This window comes from Marmota monax, unplaced genomic scaffold (assembly GCF_021218885.2).
Source record: "Marmota monax isolate L192 unplaced genomic scaffold, Marmota_monax_Labrador192_F-V1.1 WCK01_AAM20220418_F8-fsc00024, whole genome shotgun sequence".
NCBI classification, from domain to species: Eukaryota; Metazoa; Chordata; class Mammalia; order Rodentia; family Sciuridae; genus Marmota; species Marmota monax.
The window spans coordinates 25,076,078-25,095,830 of NW_026695224.1; the positions used below are offsets into that span (position 1 = coordinate 25,076,078).

The window sequence follows — 19,753 nt, forward strand, 5'->3', positions numbered from 1 at the left end:
ACTCCAGCCCCCCTCCCCAACATTTTTTAAAAAAGAGGTTTATGTAGTATTTTATGGTTGCCAATTGAGTGTGTCAGCTAAATTGTAGCAGGATACATTTAAGTATTTAAGAAGAAAATATAGCTGGGTGTTATGGCAGATGCCTGTAATCCCAGTGACATGGGAGTCTGAGGTAAGAGGATGGCAAGTTCAAAGCCAGCCTCAGCAACTTAGTGAGGCCCTAGCAATTTAGCAAGACCTTGTCTCAAAAAAAAAAAAAAATTAAAGGGCTGGGGATTTGGCTCAGCAGTAAAGTACCCCCGGGGTTCAATCCCCAGTACAAGAAGAAGAAGAAGGAGAAGGAGAAGAAGAAAAAGGAGAAGGAGAAGAAAATACAAAGGAGTCCTAAATTCTTCAGGCAACTTCCTAATGGATGCCTTGGACCCAAGGAAGCAGGGAGCAGGGATCCCTGAGGGCCATTGCACTGGCTCTCGGTGTTGCTGGCCAATGGGCCACATCCACTTAGAAGGGTCGGGTAAGGCTCCCCCTGGGACTTGTGTGGGGCTGGCTGAGTTCAATGGACTGAGTGTAAGCTGAAGCAAGGAATTTGGGCAGCCTTGGGAGGAGGGTGCTGAGGACCCTGGATTCCCCCTTCCCATCTGGACAGAGAGGCCTGGAGGGTGTGCTTGGCCTATGATCAGCCCCAGATTCTCTTGTGACTCAGTAGGCAGCTGGCTGGCCATAATATTACTTAGGGAATGGGTTTCTGCAGCAATGTTTGAGGTCATATCTGGGGCAAGGAACCTGCTGATTGCTAGTAGAACCATGGACAACCATGAGTCAGGACCCTCCAGCCCCAGGGGGCTCCTCTGCCCCAGCCCCCTTGATATGCAGTGACGGCAACAACAGGGAGGACCTCATTCCCATATTTCCAAATGCAGGGAGGGCTTTGCAGGTGTGTAAGCTGTGCAGTCACATGGGGTCCTCATTCAGAAGGACCTTATGCTTACTATATGCTCTGCTGTTGCCATCTTGAAATTCTTAATAATTTTTGAACTTGAATTTTCATTCTGTATGAGATCCTACAAATCACATAGCTGGGCCTATGCCTCAGCCTCAACCAAAGGTTGACCTGAGGGGCTGGGGATGTGGCTCTAGCGGTAGCTCGCTCACCTGGCATGTATGCGGCCCGGGTTCGATCCTCAGCACCACATACAAACAAAGATGTTGTGTCCGCCGAAAACTAAAAGATAAATATTAAAAAATTCTCTCTCTCTCTCTCTCTCTCTCTCTCTCTCTCTTTAAAAAAAAAAAAAAAAAGAACAAAGGTTGACCTGAAGTTTCAGTGGGCAAATACAGCAACATATCAATCACCTTCCGATCTTCCACTCTAGCACAGGACCTCACACACAGAGCTCAGCAAATATTCTGCCGAGTGATCAGGTTATAGAGCCTGGATTCTGTTTCATCATCCCTAGGAGAGATTTTTTTTTTTTTTAAGTGCTCAGGACAGGGAGACCCAAGCCTCATATTTGGGACAAGAGGCTTTTGGGCCAACCAGGTGAGAGTCTTTCTCAAGCCTTCTCCTGGGTGCAGGAGGGACAACCCTGGTGGGTTCTAAGGCAGCTACTGACCTCTTTTCTCCAAGACATTCTGGATGCTCAGAGCAAATTTGGAATGGATGTTGACAGGATGAAGCTGTGCCCCAGCCAGCACCCTCTACCAGCCTTCTGTCCTTCTGCATGTGTGACATTGTTTGTAGAACTATCTGTACCACCAACGTACCTTCCTCTTCACTTCCAGAATCCAACATTCAGAGGAGGCTGTCTGGAACTACGTTTGAATCTCCTTGTCCCTGCCCAAGGCACAGAAGCAGAGATTGAGGGAAGAACTGCAAGTCCTAGAGCTGCTTTGGCTCTGTAGCATTCACCTCCAAAGACAGAGTAGGAAAAGCAGAGTCCAGGAAGTGCATTCAAACTTCTTCCCCACCCAGTGCTCACCCAGAGCCCTCTGTGGTCTCCTCTCCTCACTCATTTGCTTTTTCATTTTCTTTTTTTGTACTGGGTATTGAACTCAGGGGCACTTAACCACTGAGCCATATCCCCAGCCTGTTTTATTTTTTATTTAGAGACAGGGTCTCGCTAAATTGCTGAGGCTGACTTTGAACTTTTGATCTTCCTGTCTCAGCCTCCCGAGCCCCTGGGATTTCAGGCAAGCTCCACCACACCTGGCTCACATCATTCTTTTGTTGTTGTTCTTGTTCTCCTTAGTTCCACATGACAGCAGGATGCATTTCAGTTCATTGTACACAAATGGAACACAGCTTTTCATTTCTCTGGTAGTATACGATTTAGAGTTGTACCATATGTGCAGTCATACATGTACCTAAATCCTGGATGTACCAGGTACCAGGGGCTTTTTGCAATGAATATGGGTCATTCTTTGAGCTACCTCATATCCCAGCCCTCTTCCTGTTCAGTGGTATTCCCAAACAGAGCCTGTCTCTCCTGAAAGAAGCTGAAAATGCCCTTTCTGCTTTGCTTTCCCAGTCTTCCTTGCAGCTACGGCCTGGGAACGTGGCTTAGCTCCTTCAGACAGCTCCAGGCCCAACTTGGTACTACAGCTGCTGATGTGCCCAGCAGAGGCAGTAGGGTCTTCACCAGTCAGTTCTACCGTGTGACCTCTCTAGAACTGATTCCCCTCCCCTTCCAGAGCTCCTGGGAACTAACAAGTATTTCCCACAAAACTCATTTCTTTCTACTTAGAGTTGCCAGATTTAGTTTCTGTGGTTTAAAACTGAGAACTTTAATTAAAACCAAAACAGCACCAGGAGTGAATGAAGCAAGAAGGCCTGAAGGAAGTAGGAGGACTCTCAGGCTGGTAAGTGGCCAGAGGACTGTGGAACTCCAGCTAGTAATAAGGGACAGGACGCCAGCAGCCCATGCCATGCCATGGCAAGACAGTTAATCCCATAGTCCCCGAGAACAAAGCTCTCATCTCAGGCAAGGCTTTGAGGGAGCTAGTGCTCCTGTCATAGAAGAGAACAAAGATCACACTGAAGTCAAGATCTGTTGGGCAGGTAGTTGTGCCAATGGCCATAGGAAAGCGATGCCCAATGGCTGCCTCCACCTTCAGGTACCTAGCCTGTGAAGCCTAGATTTCCTAGGTCTCCAGAGAGCACACCATGTGGCAGTCTCTCTGGGTACACAATGAGAATATTGGATATTTACATTCATTTTAATTTTTAAAATTTTTAAAATTGTAGACAGACACAATATCTTTTTTTTTTTTTTTAATGTGATGATGAGGATCGAACCCAGTGCCTCACACATGCTGGGCAGGTGCCCTACCACGGAGCTACAACTCCAGCCCTACACTCATCAATACCCTTTAAAGTATTCATTTGTGTCTCTTTCATAATGTGCATAGTATTTTAGTATTGCAGTACTCGGAGACAATTCATAAGTGAATACAGAATGGAAACACTTTTTAATTAATTAATTAATTAATTTATTTATTTATTTATTTTTGGTACCAGGGATTAAACTCACCCACTGAGCCACATCCCCGCCCTATTTTTATTTTTATTTTTTAAATATTATTTTTTAGTTATAAGTGGACACAATATCTTTATTTTATTTTTTATATGGTGCTGAGGATGGAACCCAGTGCTTCACACACGGTAGGTGAGCGCTTTACCTCTGAGCCACAACCCCAGCCCCCTATTTTTATTTTTAATTTAGAGACAAAGTCTCACTGAGTTGCTTAGCACCTTGCTGTTGCTGAGGCTGGCTTTGAACTTGTGATCCTCTTGCCTCAGCCTCCTGAGCTGATGGGATTACAGGCATGGCCATTGTGCCTGGCTTTAAGTTGCTTTTTTGTTTTGGTACCAGGGATTGAACCCAGGGTTGCTTACCCACTGAACAAAATCCCCAGCCCTTATTTTATATTTTATTTAGAGACAGGGTCTCACTAAGTTGCTGAGGCTGGCTTCACAATCCTCCTGCCTCAGCCTCCTGAGCTGCTGGGATAACAGGCTTGTGCCACCATGTCAGCCATGTTTTAACTTTCACAACTAAATTATACACAAAGCACCAGTTTGATGAGAGAGAGAGAGAGAGAGAGAGAGAGAGAGAGAGAGAGAGAGAGAGAGAGAGAGAGAGAGAGAGAAAGCGGCAAGTGCTATGCCATCTAGAACTATCTTTAGAACACCAATTTGAGCCAGAAGGCATTGCAAGGGGTTCGCTGTCCTGTTCTGGGCAGAACCTCAGGAAAGGGCTTCCTTTCTCTTGGAAAGCCCAGCAGCTTGTTCCATATTCTCTCTCTCTCTGGAGGCCAGCTGGTTCTCACTCTGAGTTATGGTCATATTCATCCACTCAGCCAACTTTGCTTTCCTGTTCCCCGCTGGGGAAGGTAAACACAGGTTGGAACTTTTTTTTTTTTTTTTTTGGTGGTGGGGATACTAGAGATTGAACCCTTTCTACTATCACACTGTATCCCCAGTTCTTTTTATTTTTTATTTTGGGACAGGGTCTTGTTAAATTACTGAGGCTGCCTCAAACTTGTAATCCTCTTGCTTCAGCTTCCGGAGTCACTGGAATTACAGGTGACTGCCACCACACCCCGGCTAGGCTGGGACTTTTAAAGAACTAGCTCCAGGGCTGGAGGTGTAGCTCTATGGCAAAGCACTTGCCTAGCAGGTAGGCGGGGCCTGGGCTCCATCTCCAGCACTGCAAAAATAAACCACCAGAGAGATGGCAGATACCTGGTAGATCAGGCCATGCAAAATTTCCAGAATATACTTCTGTATCACTATCTGATCATGTAACCAATATCTGTTGATTGCATAAAACTGTGTTTTGTCCTCGGATTGTTGGCCATGCCGAGATATAAGGGCCAGCAAAGCCAGACACAACCACTGAAAACCTGAGGGAGGAAGCACGGAGCGAGCGGCCTGCCCAGGATACGTGCCTTCGATGGCACCGCCTCCTCACACCTTGGGCTGATCTCCAGGGCGTCCCAGCTCAGAGCCTTGAGGACCTCGGAGGTGACTGGTCGCGCCCCTCCGTTTCCAGCGGTGAAGCCTGTGGACCACCAAGCGAGCCGCAGGCAGGTCTTTCCACACCGGCGTCTACACCTGCTGGGAGCCCACTGGACTTCGGGTCACACAGCCCACCCAGTACCACTCTTCCCACCGCCCACTGCGTGGTGTTGGGGTGGGAGGGTCTGGGACCTGCCGCCCCGCCTGTCCTGTAGCGGGTCGCCCCCGCAGGGCGCGCCCAGGCCAGCCCCCTGCCCCGTGGGCGCGCGCAGGACGCACCCTTCTGGGACACGCCTCAGGATGCAAAAAACACCATGCCTCCCAGGAAGGCCAGGTGACAAACGAGCGTCTCAGCTGGAGGAGTATGGGCCGTGTCCCCGGAGAGCCGAGGACCCGGAGGTAGGCGGGGTCGCCCGCAGTGGGGCTCCCTCCCGGGTCTCGGGGGACGGACGGGATCGCCCGGCGGGACTTGGAACCGTGCGACTACGCTGGCGCGGGCGAGGCTCCCAGGGCCACAAGTTGCCTTTGTGGGCAGTGTGTCCGCCGATCCTGAGGCGAAGTGGTCTTCCACGACCCGGGTAGAGAGTTGCGACGGATGGGTGACTACCTGGCAGGACCATGGCGGGGGAGCAGGGCCCCTCCTGTCTCCCGTGAGGCAGAGGAGGCGTTGGGCAAGCTGACCCGCAGGCGTCCTTGGGCAGAATTTTGGGGTTTATGGCCTGGGCTCTCTGAACCGAGCAATTGCAAGACCAGCCTCCCCCTTTGTGAGTGGATGATATTGTTAGAGACATCTGTGTGAATGCCCAGCGCCCAGCGTGTGCCCGCGCTCTGAGTTAGGGCACGACAAAACTTCTCCCATGCCCCCTGGATTAAACCCACCGGACCAACCCCCCAACCAAAAAAAAAAAAAAAAAATATATATATATATTTAGATGAGATGATCGGACTGACCAGGTTTGATTCCCAATGCACCACTGCCTCGGGTAAATTTCTGAACCTCTCTGTGCCTACATTTCTTCAACTGTAAAATGAGGATAGCAATACTCACTTCTCAGTGAGGATGTCTGTTTAAATGAGTTAATAGACATCAGGTGTTGATTACAGAGTCTGACACACAGTACTTAAGTGCATGCTCCAATATTTGAGGAGCTGGATGGAGGAGTGTAACTCTCCAGGTTCTTACTATACCATCAGCCCTGATATGTGAAAACACTACATCATGGGAAACAAGAGACAGACTCACACACACACTGTGTCCCAGGTGTGCAGGGCAGTGTCTACCCTGCCTGCTTGAGGCCCTGTCCTGGGAGTTGCTGGAGAAAAGACCCCCTACTGAGGCAGAGTTTGGTTTTCCATGTTACTGGAGAGCCTGAAAACATCCAAAGGGTAGCCTGGGTCACAAGACTGAGCAGGAAAGGAACAAGGTGAATAGTGGGAAAGTGAGATGACAAGCCCCCTCTGTCTTTTGAGGATCATCCTAGGGCATCTGAATTCTCCAAGCTGAGCAATTGCAAGTCCAGCCGATTCATAAATTAGTTTAATCCTTCCTGGGAGGCATCTGGTGGTGAAAGCTCCAGCTGCCCCAGGGGTTGGCCCAGGGGGAGGATGGTAGCCTCTTCTGACTTCTAGCTCTGGCTTCTGTTTCAGTGCCTCACAGAAGCCCATCATCCCAATCAAAAGTCAGCTGAGGGACCCAGGCTCTCCTCTTCCCATGCCAAGCTTCTCCACCACCCTCCCCACTCCCCACCTGCTTCACTGCCACCCTCTGCCCAACTTCCTGCATCATGCAAGGTCTGAGACCTCATTTTGGACTTTGGGCCTAGTTCTTGTTCCACACAGGTGAGTAGACAGGCCTGCAGGGCTAGTGCACTCAGGGGCTGGCAGGAGAGCTGCCTGGTCAGGCTTCAGGGCCCTGGGTCCCACCGAGAAATGTGTTCTTGGGCTGGAAAGGAAGTAGAACAGGGTGGGACTTTGTGGCAGCACAGGCAGTCCTGGGATGGAGAGCCTGCTTTACTAGGTCTGGAAGTGCCCATGGCCATGGTCCCACATGGAGCTCCCATGTTGGACGTGTTGCTGGGAGCTGGTGCAGGGCCAGGTTTCACCTCTGCCCTTCACTATAGTTCACTGGACTTTAGGGAATCAGAGAACACTGAGGGACCCAACAGGACCCCAGGTGGCAACTTTCACGGTAGAAGGAGAGGGACCTTGGAGAAGTTCCTTGAAAATGTTCTAGTCCTATGTCTGCATGGACTTGCCATGTGATGCTGGGCCTACTGAAGGTCCTGAGCAGGACATCCTCTCTGACCTGGTGTGCTCAGACACTCTATGTGGGTGACTTGGATATCCTAGCAGCCTAGAGTGGGCCATCAGTACCCAGGGGACAGGAACCAAAGGAGGGGAACTGAGGGCAGACCCTCACCAAACTGGCAGATGTAACGGTTTCGAGTTTTGCAGCGTTGGTCGTTCCAGTTGAAGGCAGCAGATGCCTGCAGCTCCACACAATTGCCAAACCTGCCAGACCAGAATATGGGGTGCTCAGAGTGGAGGAATGAAATCAGGGTCTTCCCTGCATTAGGCCATCTGGGCCCAGGTGCCCCAACCACAGATGGGGCTACTGGGAGCCAGACCAACCCTCAAGCTCCCATTATGCTTCCAGAGCACGAATGCTCTTCTCAGGGAAGCCAGGAGGTCTCAGGAGACCCATCACTGCAGCACTCAGCCACACCAGCCAGTGGGATGAACGTGGAACAGAGAGCCCAGGTCCTTCCCTTCCATCAAGGAGACGTGTCTGGAGCCTGATCAGGCCTGGCTGCTGGCAAGGAGGGCTGGGGATGATATTTGGAGCTCTTACTGGCCACACAGCCTCACCACCTTCACCTCTGCTGCCCCTGCCCTGGGCGTTCCTGGGCCTGAAGGCATAGAACTAGAAGGTCTTTGGTAGGGGGGTCAGGACAGCTAGGGGGTCAGCTGGGGAGTGGATGTGTGCATGAAGGATGCAGGTGGGTGGACAGCTGGAGAATTGGTGTATTGATACAAGCAGAGGGTAGATGGGCCAGTGGAGGGAGGGGCAAGTGAATAATAAATAGAGGGGCAACTGAGGGGACAATGGGGATGGACAGATGCACTAAACTTTCTTGGGTTTCCTCTTTTTGGGGGGAGCAGTACTTGGGATTGAACTCAGGGGCGCTTTGCCACTGAGCGATGGCTCTTCCTTTTTATTTTTAATTTTGAGACAGGGTCTGGCTAAATTGCTGAGGCTGGCCTCAAACTTGCAATCCTCCTGTATTAGCCCCGCAAGTTGCAGGGGTTACAGGTATACACCACTGTGCCTGGGCTTGGGGTCCCTCTCTTTTATATCATGCACCTTCTGATTTATACCTCCCTCACCTCAGGCCTGTGCCTGCACCAGCTGTGCCCAGACTTCCCTGGCACCAGGTCAGGCCCAGAGCCTCAAAGGGCTGGACCAAGCAGCAGGCTGGGTAGAGGTTCTTCAGTGGAGTCCAAAGACTCAACCAAGGAGGCCCAGGCGACACCCTTGGCCCAGGGGAGTGCGGGCACCCCAGACTCACCCCTGGTTGTCAGGCTGCCCAAAGGCAAAACTGGTGAAGGAATGGTGTTCCCCAGTAGTCCAGCGGAAGGAGTCCTTTGCCATCTTGTAGGTGAGCCCTGGGCCAGGGTAGCCAAGGTTGCCTATCATCTGAGAGCCCAGGGGCCCTGAGAGGAGTATCTGAGCCCAGGAGCCTGGTGCCTCATACCTTTTGGGCCCCCAGCTCTTAAACTCTTCCCAGTGCCTCCAGCCCTTGCCTCTGCACTGTGGTTCACCCCTCCTGCAGCCCTCTCCCCAGGGAAGGGGGTTGGAAGCCTGTCTACCCTCCCTGTTCTGGACTCTAAGCCCTCAACATACCCTTGCTATCTGCTAGGGAGTACTCTGGGTTGCCATAGCCCAAGCACAGGATTCCTGGAGCTCTGTAGAACATTCAGCCCCACGTTTCCCATTCACCACACCCCAACCAGCCAGGCACTCACCGATCCAGAAGTTCCTGGTCTCAAAGTCACTGTCAGTCACCTCGTTGGTGGTCTCCAGGCGACTCAGGTAGAAGGCAAGGATATCCTGTACTTTCTGGCTCTCAATTTGGGCTAGTGTCCCTCCCTTTTCCTGAAATCCCAACCCTGGGTCTCAGTGGCAGGGCTCCAAGAGCTTAGGCCAACCCTTTCTCCCATCCTGCCACCCCACCATGGCCCTGGATCCCAAATGTGTGTGCTGGTCAGGCCTCATCACATACCCCTTAATGATCTCTTGCCTCTGAGAATAGAGGTACCATTCCCTTCCCTGACAGCTTTTCCTCTGTTTGTACACAGGTCACAGGCCAGGCAGGGTCCTGCCCTCAGGAGGGTTTTGTCTTAACTGCACAGTACCTTAAATATATTCACATTGCATATTGGCAACATTAATTAGTCAAGAATTACGGATGAAGATGTGGATTTCTGACTTTGAAAAACCCTGAGTCCTGACAACCTGACCTGCCATTCTGTTTGGAAATCAGCATCTGGAGCCGGGTCAGGACAGTGCCTAAGACAGAAGTTGGGGGTGGGGGCTTTGTCTCTGGGTTGCTCACTTAATGACCTCCTGGCTTCCTGAGCCTCTGGGTCTGTGACCTCTGTTTTATATTAGGTCAGGAGAAGGCAAAGGAACCATCATTTAGTCCAGGGTCATCTCATTCCAACTCTCATTTGAGAACCTGAGGGGTTCCTGGGAAGGTAGAGGTTACCATCACCTGGCATTTCATCTTGGCTCCATAATAGGTGTCTGCCTCCGAAGACACCATGAAGCAGTCTCCATCGATCCTCAGGTCACAGGTGTGGAAAGGAAAGTGCACCTTGGCTGGTGGGGTGGAGGGGACTGAGTTTGTGAACCCTCCTTAGAATCATGACCCTCTCCCACCCTGCCAGAGATCTAAGCTCAAGATGCTCCTTCCTGTGGCCACCTGCTCCAAACTGGAAGCAGGTGGGCTCAGTGGTGTGCTGATAAACGTATAACAATGAGCTCTCGCTCTTAAATATGTATGAAACCCATGAATACTTGTCGATTTCAGTGGTGTAAATACCCCCACTGTGGGTATTTGCTAGGGAGTACTCTGGGTTGCCATAGCCCAAGCACTGCAGACTACAAATATGATGTCATGGAGGGAGGAGCTGGGAAGAGATGCATACAATGGGATTCTGGAGCTGATAGAACCCAATCCAGTACCCCACCAAAGGGAGTCCTGGGAGGGGTCTTAGGGCAGGACTCACTGGCACACTGGGCTCCCCCATAGCCAACGTCGCAGACGCAGGAACACTCCTCTTCCCGGAACCTGCCATGAAGGCACTGCACACTGCACCGCACTGCCAGGACAGGGCAGGAGGGCAGAGCACTCAGCCTCCAGCTTCCCGACACCCAACCTGCCCTCCATGTTGCTCCCCACAGACCTTGAACATTCAGCTACAACAGCAAGAGCATCCCTCTTGGGGACAGAGAGCACCTGGGCTTCCAACTGCCACTACACTTGGCTTCTTTGGTTTGATCCTCATTATAGAAAGAAGCAAACTGGGGTTTGGGAGGTGACCTGCCCAGGGTTGTAGGGTTGGGGGGCAGTGGAACAAGAACCCATTTCTTTTTCCTAATTCTGTCTTCCTCCCTGTCCCATAGCCTCAGGGCCATTTTGAGTCCCCTGCATAGCACAGGGTCTGGCAAACTGTTGGTGCTCAATGAATGGCTTGTTGAATGAATGCATGCAGTGTGCAGACCCCAGCAAGTACTCCCAAGTAATCCACTCAGAGACTCCCTCAAAATGCTCTCAGCCTCCAGCCACCCCACAGCCACACCATAGAGCAGGGGTTGACACAACAGGGTCACCTCCCTCCTCACCCCTTGGGACTGCCTGCATGGGCACTAGGTCCTCACCTTGACAGTATCTGCCTGTGTAGCCAGGGGGACAGTGGCATTGGCAGGTGCTAATGTTGAGATGTCCATGGTTCCGGCAGCTCATGCGACATGGGTTCCTGGGGACCTCTGGTCAGGCACGGAGGGAACTCTAAGAAGGGGCCTCCCCTCCGCAGTCAGGAAGGTGCCTCCCTGGGTGGTGAGGGGTCAGGGCTTCTGGGATAGTCCCTCAGGCTGCTGTCACTCATGCCAGAGCCACCTACTGTCCCAGGAGGAGGTAAGAAGGGTGGGGCACTCACCACAGAGCCCCCCTGCATGGTCCCAGGCCTTGAAGCAACCAGAAACACTGGCTGTGCAGAGCGAACACCAGGCGCCCTTCTTATAGGGGGTGATTGTCTTTCCGTTTACCTTCCAGTTGCCTCTGTGAGAACAAGGGTCAGAGGATCTGGAAGGGGCCAGCCTTGGGCAGAGCAGGAATGGGGCCTTGCTGCCTACCCACAGGCCCCTTCAGCTCTTTCAGCATGCCCACAGAGTCAGGGAGCTGGGTGAGACAGGGAGATTTTCAAGGAAGAAACAGATGACCTCCAAACAAATCCCCTGAAACCAGGCATGCTTTCAGGAAGGGACATCACGGATAAGCCTCAGTCTGCACGTCCAGAATCTTCCACAAGCTCTCCTTTCCCTCCTCTTCCCTCTCCCACACAGGGTGCAGACCAAGGGGTAAAGGCCATTTGGGTGGACAGGCATCTCACCCTGGATGAAAGTATCCCACTTAGCCCTCCCCGTAGCCCATGTTGTGGGCACTTACCCAGGAGAGTAGGCACAGACAAAGGCTTCCATCGCCACCTGGCCCACAGAGCACCGGTGTCGCCCACAGCCCAGCTGACTCGAGGTAGCCCACACGAGCTGCAGGGAACACAGTGGCTCAGAAACACTATCATAGACTCCCTCCTCTCTAGCATGCACAGGCAGTGCATGCTTGGCAGGGGGGGCAGAGTTTGGCTCACAATCCACATAAAAAGAAAGCTCCCTTACTTCCCCGGGGGCCTCGGGAGCAGCTGTTCTGGGCAGAGCTCTGAGGATGGTGGGAATCATGTAGGAAGCCTTTCTGAGTGGGGTGGGGAGTGGGGGCAGTTAGCAGATGTTTGAAGGGAGGGGAAATTTGGGGGTGGATGGAGAAGAGTGGCAAAAGAAAGTCTTGGACATCAAGGGCCTTGTGATAGATTGCAAAAATGTACATGACCTTTCACTTCTTGCTATAGTCCACTTTTTTTGGGGGGGGGCAGGTAGTAGGGATTGAACCTGTGGGCACTTTACCACTAAGCTACATCCCCAGAATTTTTATTTTATTTTATTTTTAAATTTTGAGATGGGAATTCATTAAGTTGCTGAGTCTCGTTAAGGTGCTGAGGCTGACCTGGAACTTGAGATCCTCCTGCCTCGGACTCCCAAGGCCCTGGGATTATAGGAGTACACCATGGTGCCTGTCTAGCTCATTGCTTATTTTTAAATTTTTAAAATTTTTTTATTTTTCTGTAGTTGCAGATGAATAGCATGCTTTTATTTTGTTTGTTAATTTTTCTGTGGTGCTAAGGATCAAACTCGGTGCCTCACATATGCCAGACCAGTGCTCTGCCACTGAGCTACAGCCCCAGTCCTTCTGAGGTGAGCCAGCTGACCTCAGTTGGCCTCACCTGCAACACTCACCTGAGTATAGTGTGTACAGGTGGCATTGTGGGTACACTCGGCTGCTGCATGGCTGTATTGCTGCCCCTCTGCATACCAGAGACTGACCACTTCAACAAAGGAGGCCAAGCCTGCAGGCAGCAACTGCACATTCCAGCCCACTTGGGGAACCCGCCGTGGGTCAGAAGTCAGGATTGGGGTTGGGGCGCCACAGAGAGCTGCCCTGGCATAAGCCAGTTGGGCCAGGCTCTCGCTCCAGTCCTGGGGGCAGAACAAACAGATATCCACAGAAGACCTTTGTGCAAAGGAGAGGACCACTGGGCAATGGCTTAACTCCCCCATTGTCTCTGAGTATCCACGTCGAGAGCCGTCCAGGGGCTGCGTGTGGACTCATTGGCAAGGTAGCCAGTGACGGGGGTAGATCTGGCACTGGGAACTTCCTGTGGCAGTCCCTCTGGAATAGATCCCCTGAATGCAAGTAAACTCTCCCTCAGCTCTGCTAAGAGGTCTCATACAGCACCAGCAATGGGGGGACCTGCTGCAGCCACACAGCCTCTCAGAGATGGGTGTGACCTGCCAAGGTGCCAATCAACCTGCTGACAGCAAGACATCACGAAACAAGACTCTACCCCTGAAACCTTAGTCACCGAGTCTCACAGAGACTGAGTGACTGCTGGAGGTCATGCTGGAGGTCATGCAGGAGAAATGAAGTGGCTGGGTTAGAGAGGAGTGGAGTGGGAAGAGGTCAGCTGGTGCTGGTGGGAATGTGCAGGTGAGCACCTACAGAGCACTCTACTCACTGGGGCCCAAATGCCCAAGCCCAGGGGACCTCTCACCCTTTTTTTTTCGCCTGGGCCTGGGCATTTGGGCAGTCACTCAATCCCTGTGAGACTCAACATCCTTATCTATAAGGTGCCTATTGGAAAGGGTTGTGGGGACCGAATAAATACAGGGAGGAAGGTACCCTGCTCAGGCAGACCCACAGAAAGCTTCAGTTTGGGCTCGTGTTCATTATGATTTTACCTCTGATGAGGGCTGGAGGTAGGTAGAGGGTTCTCCCCAGGGCTCCTCAGAAGCCACAACCACCCCAATGGCTTCATCTTCACCATGTGCAAAGAACAGGTGTCCTAGAACCTCAGAGGCCCACAGGGATACATGGGGCAGAATGGGAGTGGGCTGCTGGTGGGCCTCCACTTGTGTCCTTTTTAGGAAGGTGAGTTTCTAGGGCTTTGCCAAGGGCCCTGGAAAAGTTATAAACTGCCAGCCAACTGATCATAGCTCTTCCCTGCCTGCAGGGTCTTGGGAGAGAGCACTCACAAGATGCTGGGAGCATCTTGGCTACACAGAACTCACTCAGGGCAGGAAAAGGGGAAGAAGCAACCTGCCCTCCTCCGGCCTGCCCCACCCCCACCTCCTGGGAAACTGACCCCTGAGCTCTCAAGGTCGCCACCCACACACTGTAGCTGCCAGCCTCACAGGAGTTCATGGGAGGCAGCCATGAGGAACCGCTGCTGGGCCCCTAGCCATTCTCCCCTGCCCTTCCTCCCTGACCTGTTAACATGGGCTGGAGCTGCTGGGTTTCAGGCCATGGGGACATAATTTTTGAACTCCAGGATGACAGTTCCAACCCTGCAGTCTCAACGAAATTGGTGGGAAAACTTCCATATGCTCCCCCCACACCCTGTACCTCACTCCTGCTGTGAAATTATGAACTGCGAATGTGTGAATAGGCCAGGAAATTGAGAGGCCCCTCCTAGTTTCCCAGAAAGATCCTGGTCACACACAAGCCCCTCCACAGCTCAGCAGGCCACTTGTCCCTCCCGTTCCCCACTCCTCCCTTCCCACTGGACTCTGTGCAGAGCTCCTGTTCCCTGGGGGAGGAGATCCCAGCTCCTAGCATGTCTCCTGGTCTCCGTGGCAACGGGATACCAGGGAAGACCCAAGGTCTGCCTTTTAGGCAAGCGTGAGCCAGGGGCATGGCCTCATATACTGAGGGTCCTTCTGGGGAGGAGTAAGCCACAGAGCCCCCTCAGCAACTAGGGCCATGGATCCTCAGCAGGCAAGGTGACTGACTGTCCCCACCAGCCCTTCCCAGGCAGAAGGGCACCTGGCACTGGCATGGCCTGGTGAGCCCCTGACAGGTCTCTGTCTCTTCAGCTACCCTCCCACTCTGGTGGAGCTGGAGTTGGGGGCACTCACCATTCTCCGCATGTTGGCTGCAGGAGGTTGAACCCGACTGCGCAGGCGGTTGTGTAGAGACAGGAGCAAGAAACTCTCCTTCCTGTTCAGGGCTAGGGACAAGGACAGAAGGCCAGGTCACTGAACAGTGAGCAGTGGGACTGGGTCAGTCCTCATGGCAAGGTAAGAGTGCAGCCTCACCCCTAGGATACAAGGCCTGAGACAGAGAAGAGCAATGGGTGGGTATGGGGGAGAGGGAGGGAGATGGAGACAGGAGTAGGAGTGAGAAGAGAAAGACCGGATATAAAGTAGTGCCATGACTGAGGAGTGGGGGACAATGGAGGGAATGAGGGACTGGGACCAGGCATGTGGGGACTCAAAACCCACCCTCCTCTCAGCGATTGCATCTCTCTGGGTCATCAGCTCCAGCCTTCAGCTGGTACTCCACTTTGACCCCAACGTGGGCCCATCCCCTTGTCCTTCTTCCCAGCCCCAGTATCCATCCATCATGCCCCCTGGACTGTCCTTTTGGGTCCCTCCTCAAATCACACCAACACCACCCAGGGCTTAGGCCAGAGATCTGGCTTCCAGAAATCTCCTGGTACCCCCTCCTCAAAGCTCACAATGGCTCCTCTACCTCTGTCCTTCCCCTCCTTCCCTTACCTCTGGGCATTTGAGCCTGCTCTGGTGGTTGGGGTGGCTGCACCTCTGCCCAGGCGATGCCAATGAGAGTCAGGAGCACGGGCAGGAGGCCAGGCCAGTGGCCCTGGCCTCCCGGCCCCAGGGAGGGCTCTGGCTGCAGCATGGGCCAGTCGGTGCTGCAGGCACAGTCTGGCTTCACCAGCCAACTCACTTCCCAGGAGAGATGGAGCTCTTCACAATCTCAAGGAGTCGGGTGGGCTGGCAGACAAAAGGGGGAGGCCCCGTGAGTAATCAGTGTGTCCAAACAGCCTCCTGTTGTTGCTGGCATGAAAAGAGACAGACAGCTCCCCTGGATGCCTCCAGGCTCCAGCCTCTGTGGCCTGGCCAGCCTGCCCCACCGACAACAGGCAGAACAGTGTGCACTGACCTCGTGGCCCCTGCTAATCATTGCAGGATTATTAGCGCCCTCGGGGAGCCCCCAGAGACCCCGCTGATTGGCCCACAGACATTCCAGAACAGTGGATTAGTGACTGATGGCTGTTCCCTGGCTGGGACAGTATCCTCCAAGCCCATCAGCAGTTTCTGTTCCCCAGCCCCAGACCCAGGGAGGAGGCTGGGGCTTCAGCTTTGTTCCCTGTGGGGCAGGCAGGAACTGGGCAAGACCCCAAGGGAGTTCTTTCCTTTCTTGGGAAACTCATCCCAACTCCCTGCCATGAATTAAACATAGGCAGGAGGTAACCGCACACCAGACAGGTGCCACCAATGAGCTCAAAGGGGAGTGGGCTGGGCTGTGCTTTTGGGAGGAAAGGGGAGCATTACTGAAGTCTGTCTGGGCAGCGTGTGGGTAGGGTGAGCCCAGCCCTGGTACCTGCCATCCTCACCCATGTGATTGTGAGCCAGGAGGGGACAAGGCAGGCAGGGAGGAGAGTGCATGACGTATTCCCTTGGCTGACTGCAGCCCTGCTGGGAACAAGTCGGCTTCTAGGCCATCAGGCCACAAGGTAGCCACAAGGCACACATGGCCATATGACTGGGGCCTGGCTAAGCCTACACAATAGCACCAGAATTACTGCAGCGGGTCTCACAAGGCCACACCCCAGTGCCCACATTCCTCTCAGGGCTGATCAAAGGTTATTCAGCCATCCCCAAGCACAGTGGCAGCCCCTGACCCCTGAGCCAGCACCATCTCAGGGTGAGGTGTCAACTCCATGGAAACTCTGCTGAGATGCAAGGGCTTGGCTTTCTGGGAAGCACTGATGGAATGTGGGTATCATTATGAGTGTGTCCCTGCACAGTACCTAGGGCCTCAGAGTTTCTTTGCCCTCAGATGGAGACCTGGCAACCTCCAGCTCGTCATCTCCAGGTCCCAGCAATGCTTAAGCAATAGCCAAGTCTAAATAAAGCCCCCAAAGCACAGTCACATGTGAGTCATTTTGTTGTCACAAACCAGTGCAGTAGCAAATGTGATACCAAGGAGTATTTATAGATGAGGAAACTGGGGCTCAGTAAGTACAGGGACTTGTCCATGGTCACCCAGAAAGTACCTGGTGCATCACAGCTAACTCAGGGCCTCCACTTTTACTTTTCTAGTGCTTTAATTCATATTGTGGATTTTTCTGAGTTCTATTTTTCACACCCCTGCTCTAAGCTGTATGATAAATGACTTAGTTCGTGCTCCTGGGCTTCAGTGATATGTGTGGCTTGTTGTCTCATGTAGTTTGATACCAGGCACCTGAGTCAGGTGGGAGGAAAATAAATTCTAGGGGTTGGGGTAGAATAACTATCAAAGGGTCCTACTGGTCCTAGGCCAAGGCTCACTGAAAGAGGAGGCCAGGGTGAGCCCAGTCTTAGGAGCTGGAAGAGGAAAGGCTGTGAATACACCATTAGACAGATCCCGGAAGGCCTGGGCTGTGACCAAGACACTGTGTGTGACCCGGGTCTTGCACCCCTAGGCCTCAGTATCCAATGGCAAAAATTAGGGATGACAACCCTGGCTGGACTCCTTTACCAAAGCTTCACACCTTGTTTTACATGATATTTCTTCTTGAGTCTAGACTTTTTACATTGTTTGCTCAGTGATTGGGGTAGGTTTTTGAGAATGGGCCTGTTCTTGCAAAATGGCTTTCTCCAGATGAGGTTATTACAGCTTTTGTTACAATAAACAGGTGTTGTAATTCACATTTCATTGTTTGCTTTGTCACATGTCTCTACCTATTCACCTGCTATAATTTGGATCTGGAATGCCCCTCTGGGCCTGTATTTTAAAGCCTTGGTGTTATTGGAAGGTGGTAGAGCCTCTAAGAGGTGGGACTTAGTTGGAGGAAGTTAGGTCACAGGGTCATGCTCTTGAAGGGGATGTCAGACCCCGGCCCCTTCCAGTCTCTTTGCCTCCTGGCTGCCTTGAGATGAGCAGCTTTGCTCCATCACGTGCTCCTGCCATGACATTCTGCCTTATTACAGGCCCCAAAGCAACTGAGCCAACCTATGCTTTAATGAAACCTCTGAATTTGAGAGCCAAAATAAACCTTTATTTCTTTTACATCAATGAGCTAAGGTATTTCGTTTCAGTGGCAGAAAGGTGACTAACTCAGTAGCCCTCTCCTGCTCGTCACCTCTTTTCTCAATTTGTATTCTTTCTCAGAAAACTGTATTTGTGTTTAAGCTATTGTTTCTCTTCCTGAAGAAGTTCACGTTTCCACAGCCATTGAATCATATTGATGTTCTCCAAAAAATTCTCTTTCAGATTTGCATTCAACTCCAGATCTGTGGTCATGTCTCTTCTAGAAATTGTATGTTGTTGTCATTATTATTATTATTATTATTATTCATTAATAAATTTATTTGTTTTTTGGTACCGTGGATTGAACTCAGGGGCAGTTGACCACTGAGCCACATCCCAAGCCCTATTTTGTATTTTTTTTAGAGACAGGATCTCACTGAGTTGCTTAGCATCTCACTTTTGCTGATGCTGGCTTTGAATTTGTGATCCTAGTGCCTCAGCTTTCTGAGTCACTGGGATTACAGGTATGCGCCACCATGCCTGGCAGTCCATATTGTTTTATTTTTAATTTTTTAAAACTTTATTTTGTAGCCAGGTGCAGTGGCATATGCCTGTCCATCCTGGCTACTTAAAAGACTGAGACAGAAGGGATTGCAAGTTTGAGGCCCAGACTCAGCAAGTTAGCAAGGCCCTGTATCAAAATAAAAAAATAGAAAAAGGGCTGGGGGTGTAGCTCAGTGGTGAAACACCGTGGGTTCCATTCCTGGTACCAAAAATAAATACTTTCATTTTTGATACAGGGTCTTGCTAAGTTGCAAAGGCTACCCTTCAATTTGCAATTCTTCTGCTTCAGCCTCCTCAGTGACTGGAACTACAGGCATCAGCCACCTTGCCCAGCTAAGTTACCAGTAACTCTACATGGGTAAATTTCTTTTTCTTTTTTCTTTAATTTTTTTTTTTTTAGTTGTAGTTGGACACTTATTTACTTATTTTTATGTGATGCTGAGGATCAAACCCAGTGCCTCGTGCGTGGTAGACAAATGCTCTGCCATCGAGCCACAATCCCTCTTTTTCCTCTTTCTTTTTTGATGTTGGGGGTTGAACCTAAGCTCTTGTGCATCCTAGGTCGTCCTACTGCTTGCTACATCCCTAAAACTTATATGGCTATGGTACCCGATGTTTGGTTAAATGCCAGTCTGGACACTGTTGTAAAAATATTTTATAGATGTGATTAATATTTAAATCAATAGACTTTGAGTAGGGAAGATTACTCTCAATGCTATGGGTGGGCCCTATCCAAACAGTGGAAGGCCCTAAGAGAAAGACAAAAATTCCCTAAAGAAAGGCATTCTGTCTCCAATTCTTTGAACTTGAGATGGCAAAGTCAGATCTTTCCGGACTTTCCAGCCTGATGGTCTGTTCTACAGATTTCAGGTTCACCAGCTTCCATAATTAATTGAACTGATTCCTTAAAATAAACCTTTCTTTTTTCTTTCTCTGTTATATATTTCTCTTTGGTTCCGTTTCTCAGAAGAACAGTGACTGATGCGAAGGTCTAGGAAAGGCAACTGCCCAAGGTCATACACCAACGGGGAGGCAACGCTGGCATTCAGGCCAACAGGTCCAACCCAAGGTCATGGTCACCAACCAGCACAAGCTGGGACGCTGAGCGTGCTGAGTTACAGCATGCCTCAGAACTCCTGCAGGGTCTGAGCGTCCTTGACTCTAGAGCCTTTCATGGGAACATACAGCTAGAGAAAGGGCGCATCCCTCTTTTCAAGGCTGCCCCAAAGGCCTGAGGCAC

The 19,753-nt window shown here is 51.4% G+C and overlaps 2 protein-coding genes across 3 annotated transcripts in view; one reads left to right on the plus strand and one right to left on the minus strand.

The window, feature by feature from the left end:
• Positions 1–4,740: 4,740 nt before the first annotated feature.
• Positions 4,741–19,753, plus strand: part of Pdpr (pyruvate dehydrogenase phosphatase regulatory subunit) — a 62,726-nt gene continuing 47,713 nt past the window's right edge. The window contains exon 1 of the mRNA XM_046434925.2: positions 4,741–5,419. The gene's annotated coding sequence lies outside the window, so the exon portion shown is untranslated. The remainder of the gene's footprint in view (positions 5,420–19,753) is intronic.
• Positions 6,536–15,861, minus strand: LOC124086575 (C-type lectin domain family 18 member A-like). 2 transcript variants are annotated; one of them, XM_046434927.1, is made up of 12 exons: positions 15,471–15,861; positions 14,829–14,920; positions 12,651–12,890; positions 11,752–11,849; positions 11,243–11,364; positions 10,965–11,072; positions 10,313–10,405; positions 9,796–9,902; positions 9,047–9,176; positions 8,590–8,686; positions 7,440–7,531; positions 6,536–6,962 (listed from the first exon to the last, which is right to left on the minus strand). In XM_046434927.1, the coding sequence occupies exons 1-12, from the start codon at positions 15,610–15,612 to the stop codon at positions 6,925–6,927; spliced, it is 1,359 nt and encodes a 452-aa protein (XP_046290883.1). In that variant the 5' UTR covers positions 15,613–15,861; the 3' UTR covers positions 6,536–6,924. The 2 variants fall into 2 exon arrangements, with proteins under 2 accessions (XP_046290883.1, XP_046290884.1); XM_046434928.1 differs by lacking the exon at positions 12,651–12,890.

What these genes read in the sequence shown, in the direction of transcription:
- LOC124086575 (XM_046434927.1), bottom strand. Translation starts at nt 15,612, where the DNA reads ATGCTGCAGCCAGAGCCCTCCCTGGGGCCGGGAGGCCAGGGCCACTGG. An exon ending in GAGCCAAGATGAAATGCCAG is followed by an intron (nt 9,177 to 9,795) that starts GTGATGGTAACC and finishes TTGGGATTTCAG; the next exon opens with GAAAAGGGAGGGACACTAGC. An exon ending in GACCAGGAACTTCTGGATCG is followed by an intron (nt 8,687 to 9,046) that starts GTGAGTGCCTGG and finishes ACCCTGGCCCAG; the next exon opens with GGCTCACCTACAAGATGGCA.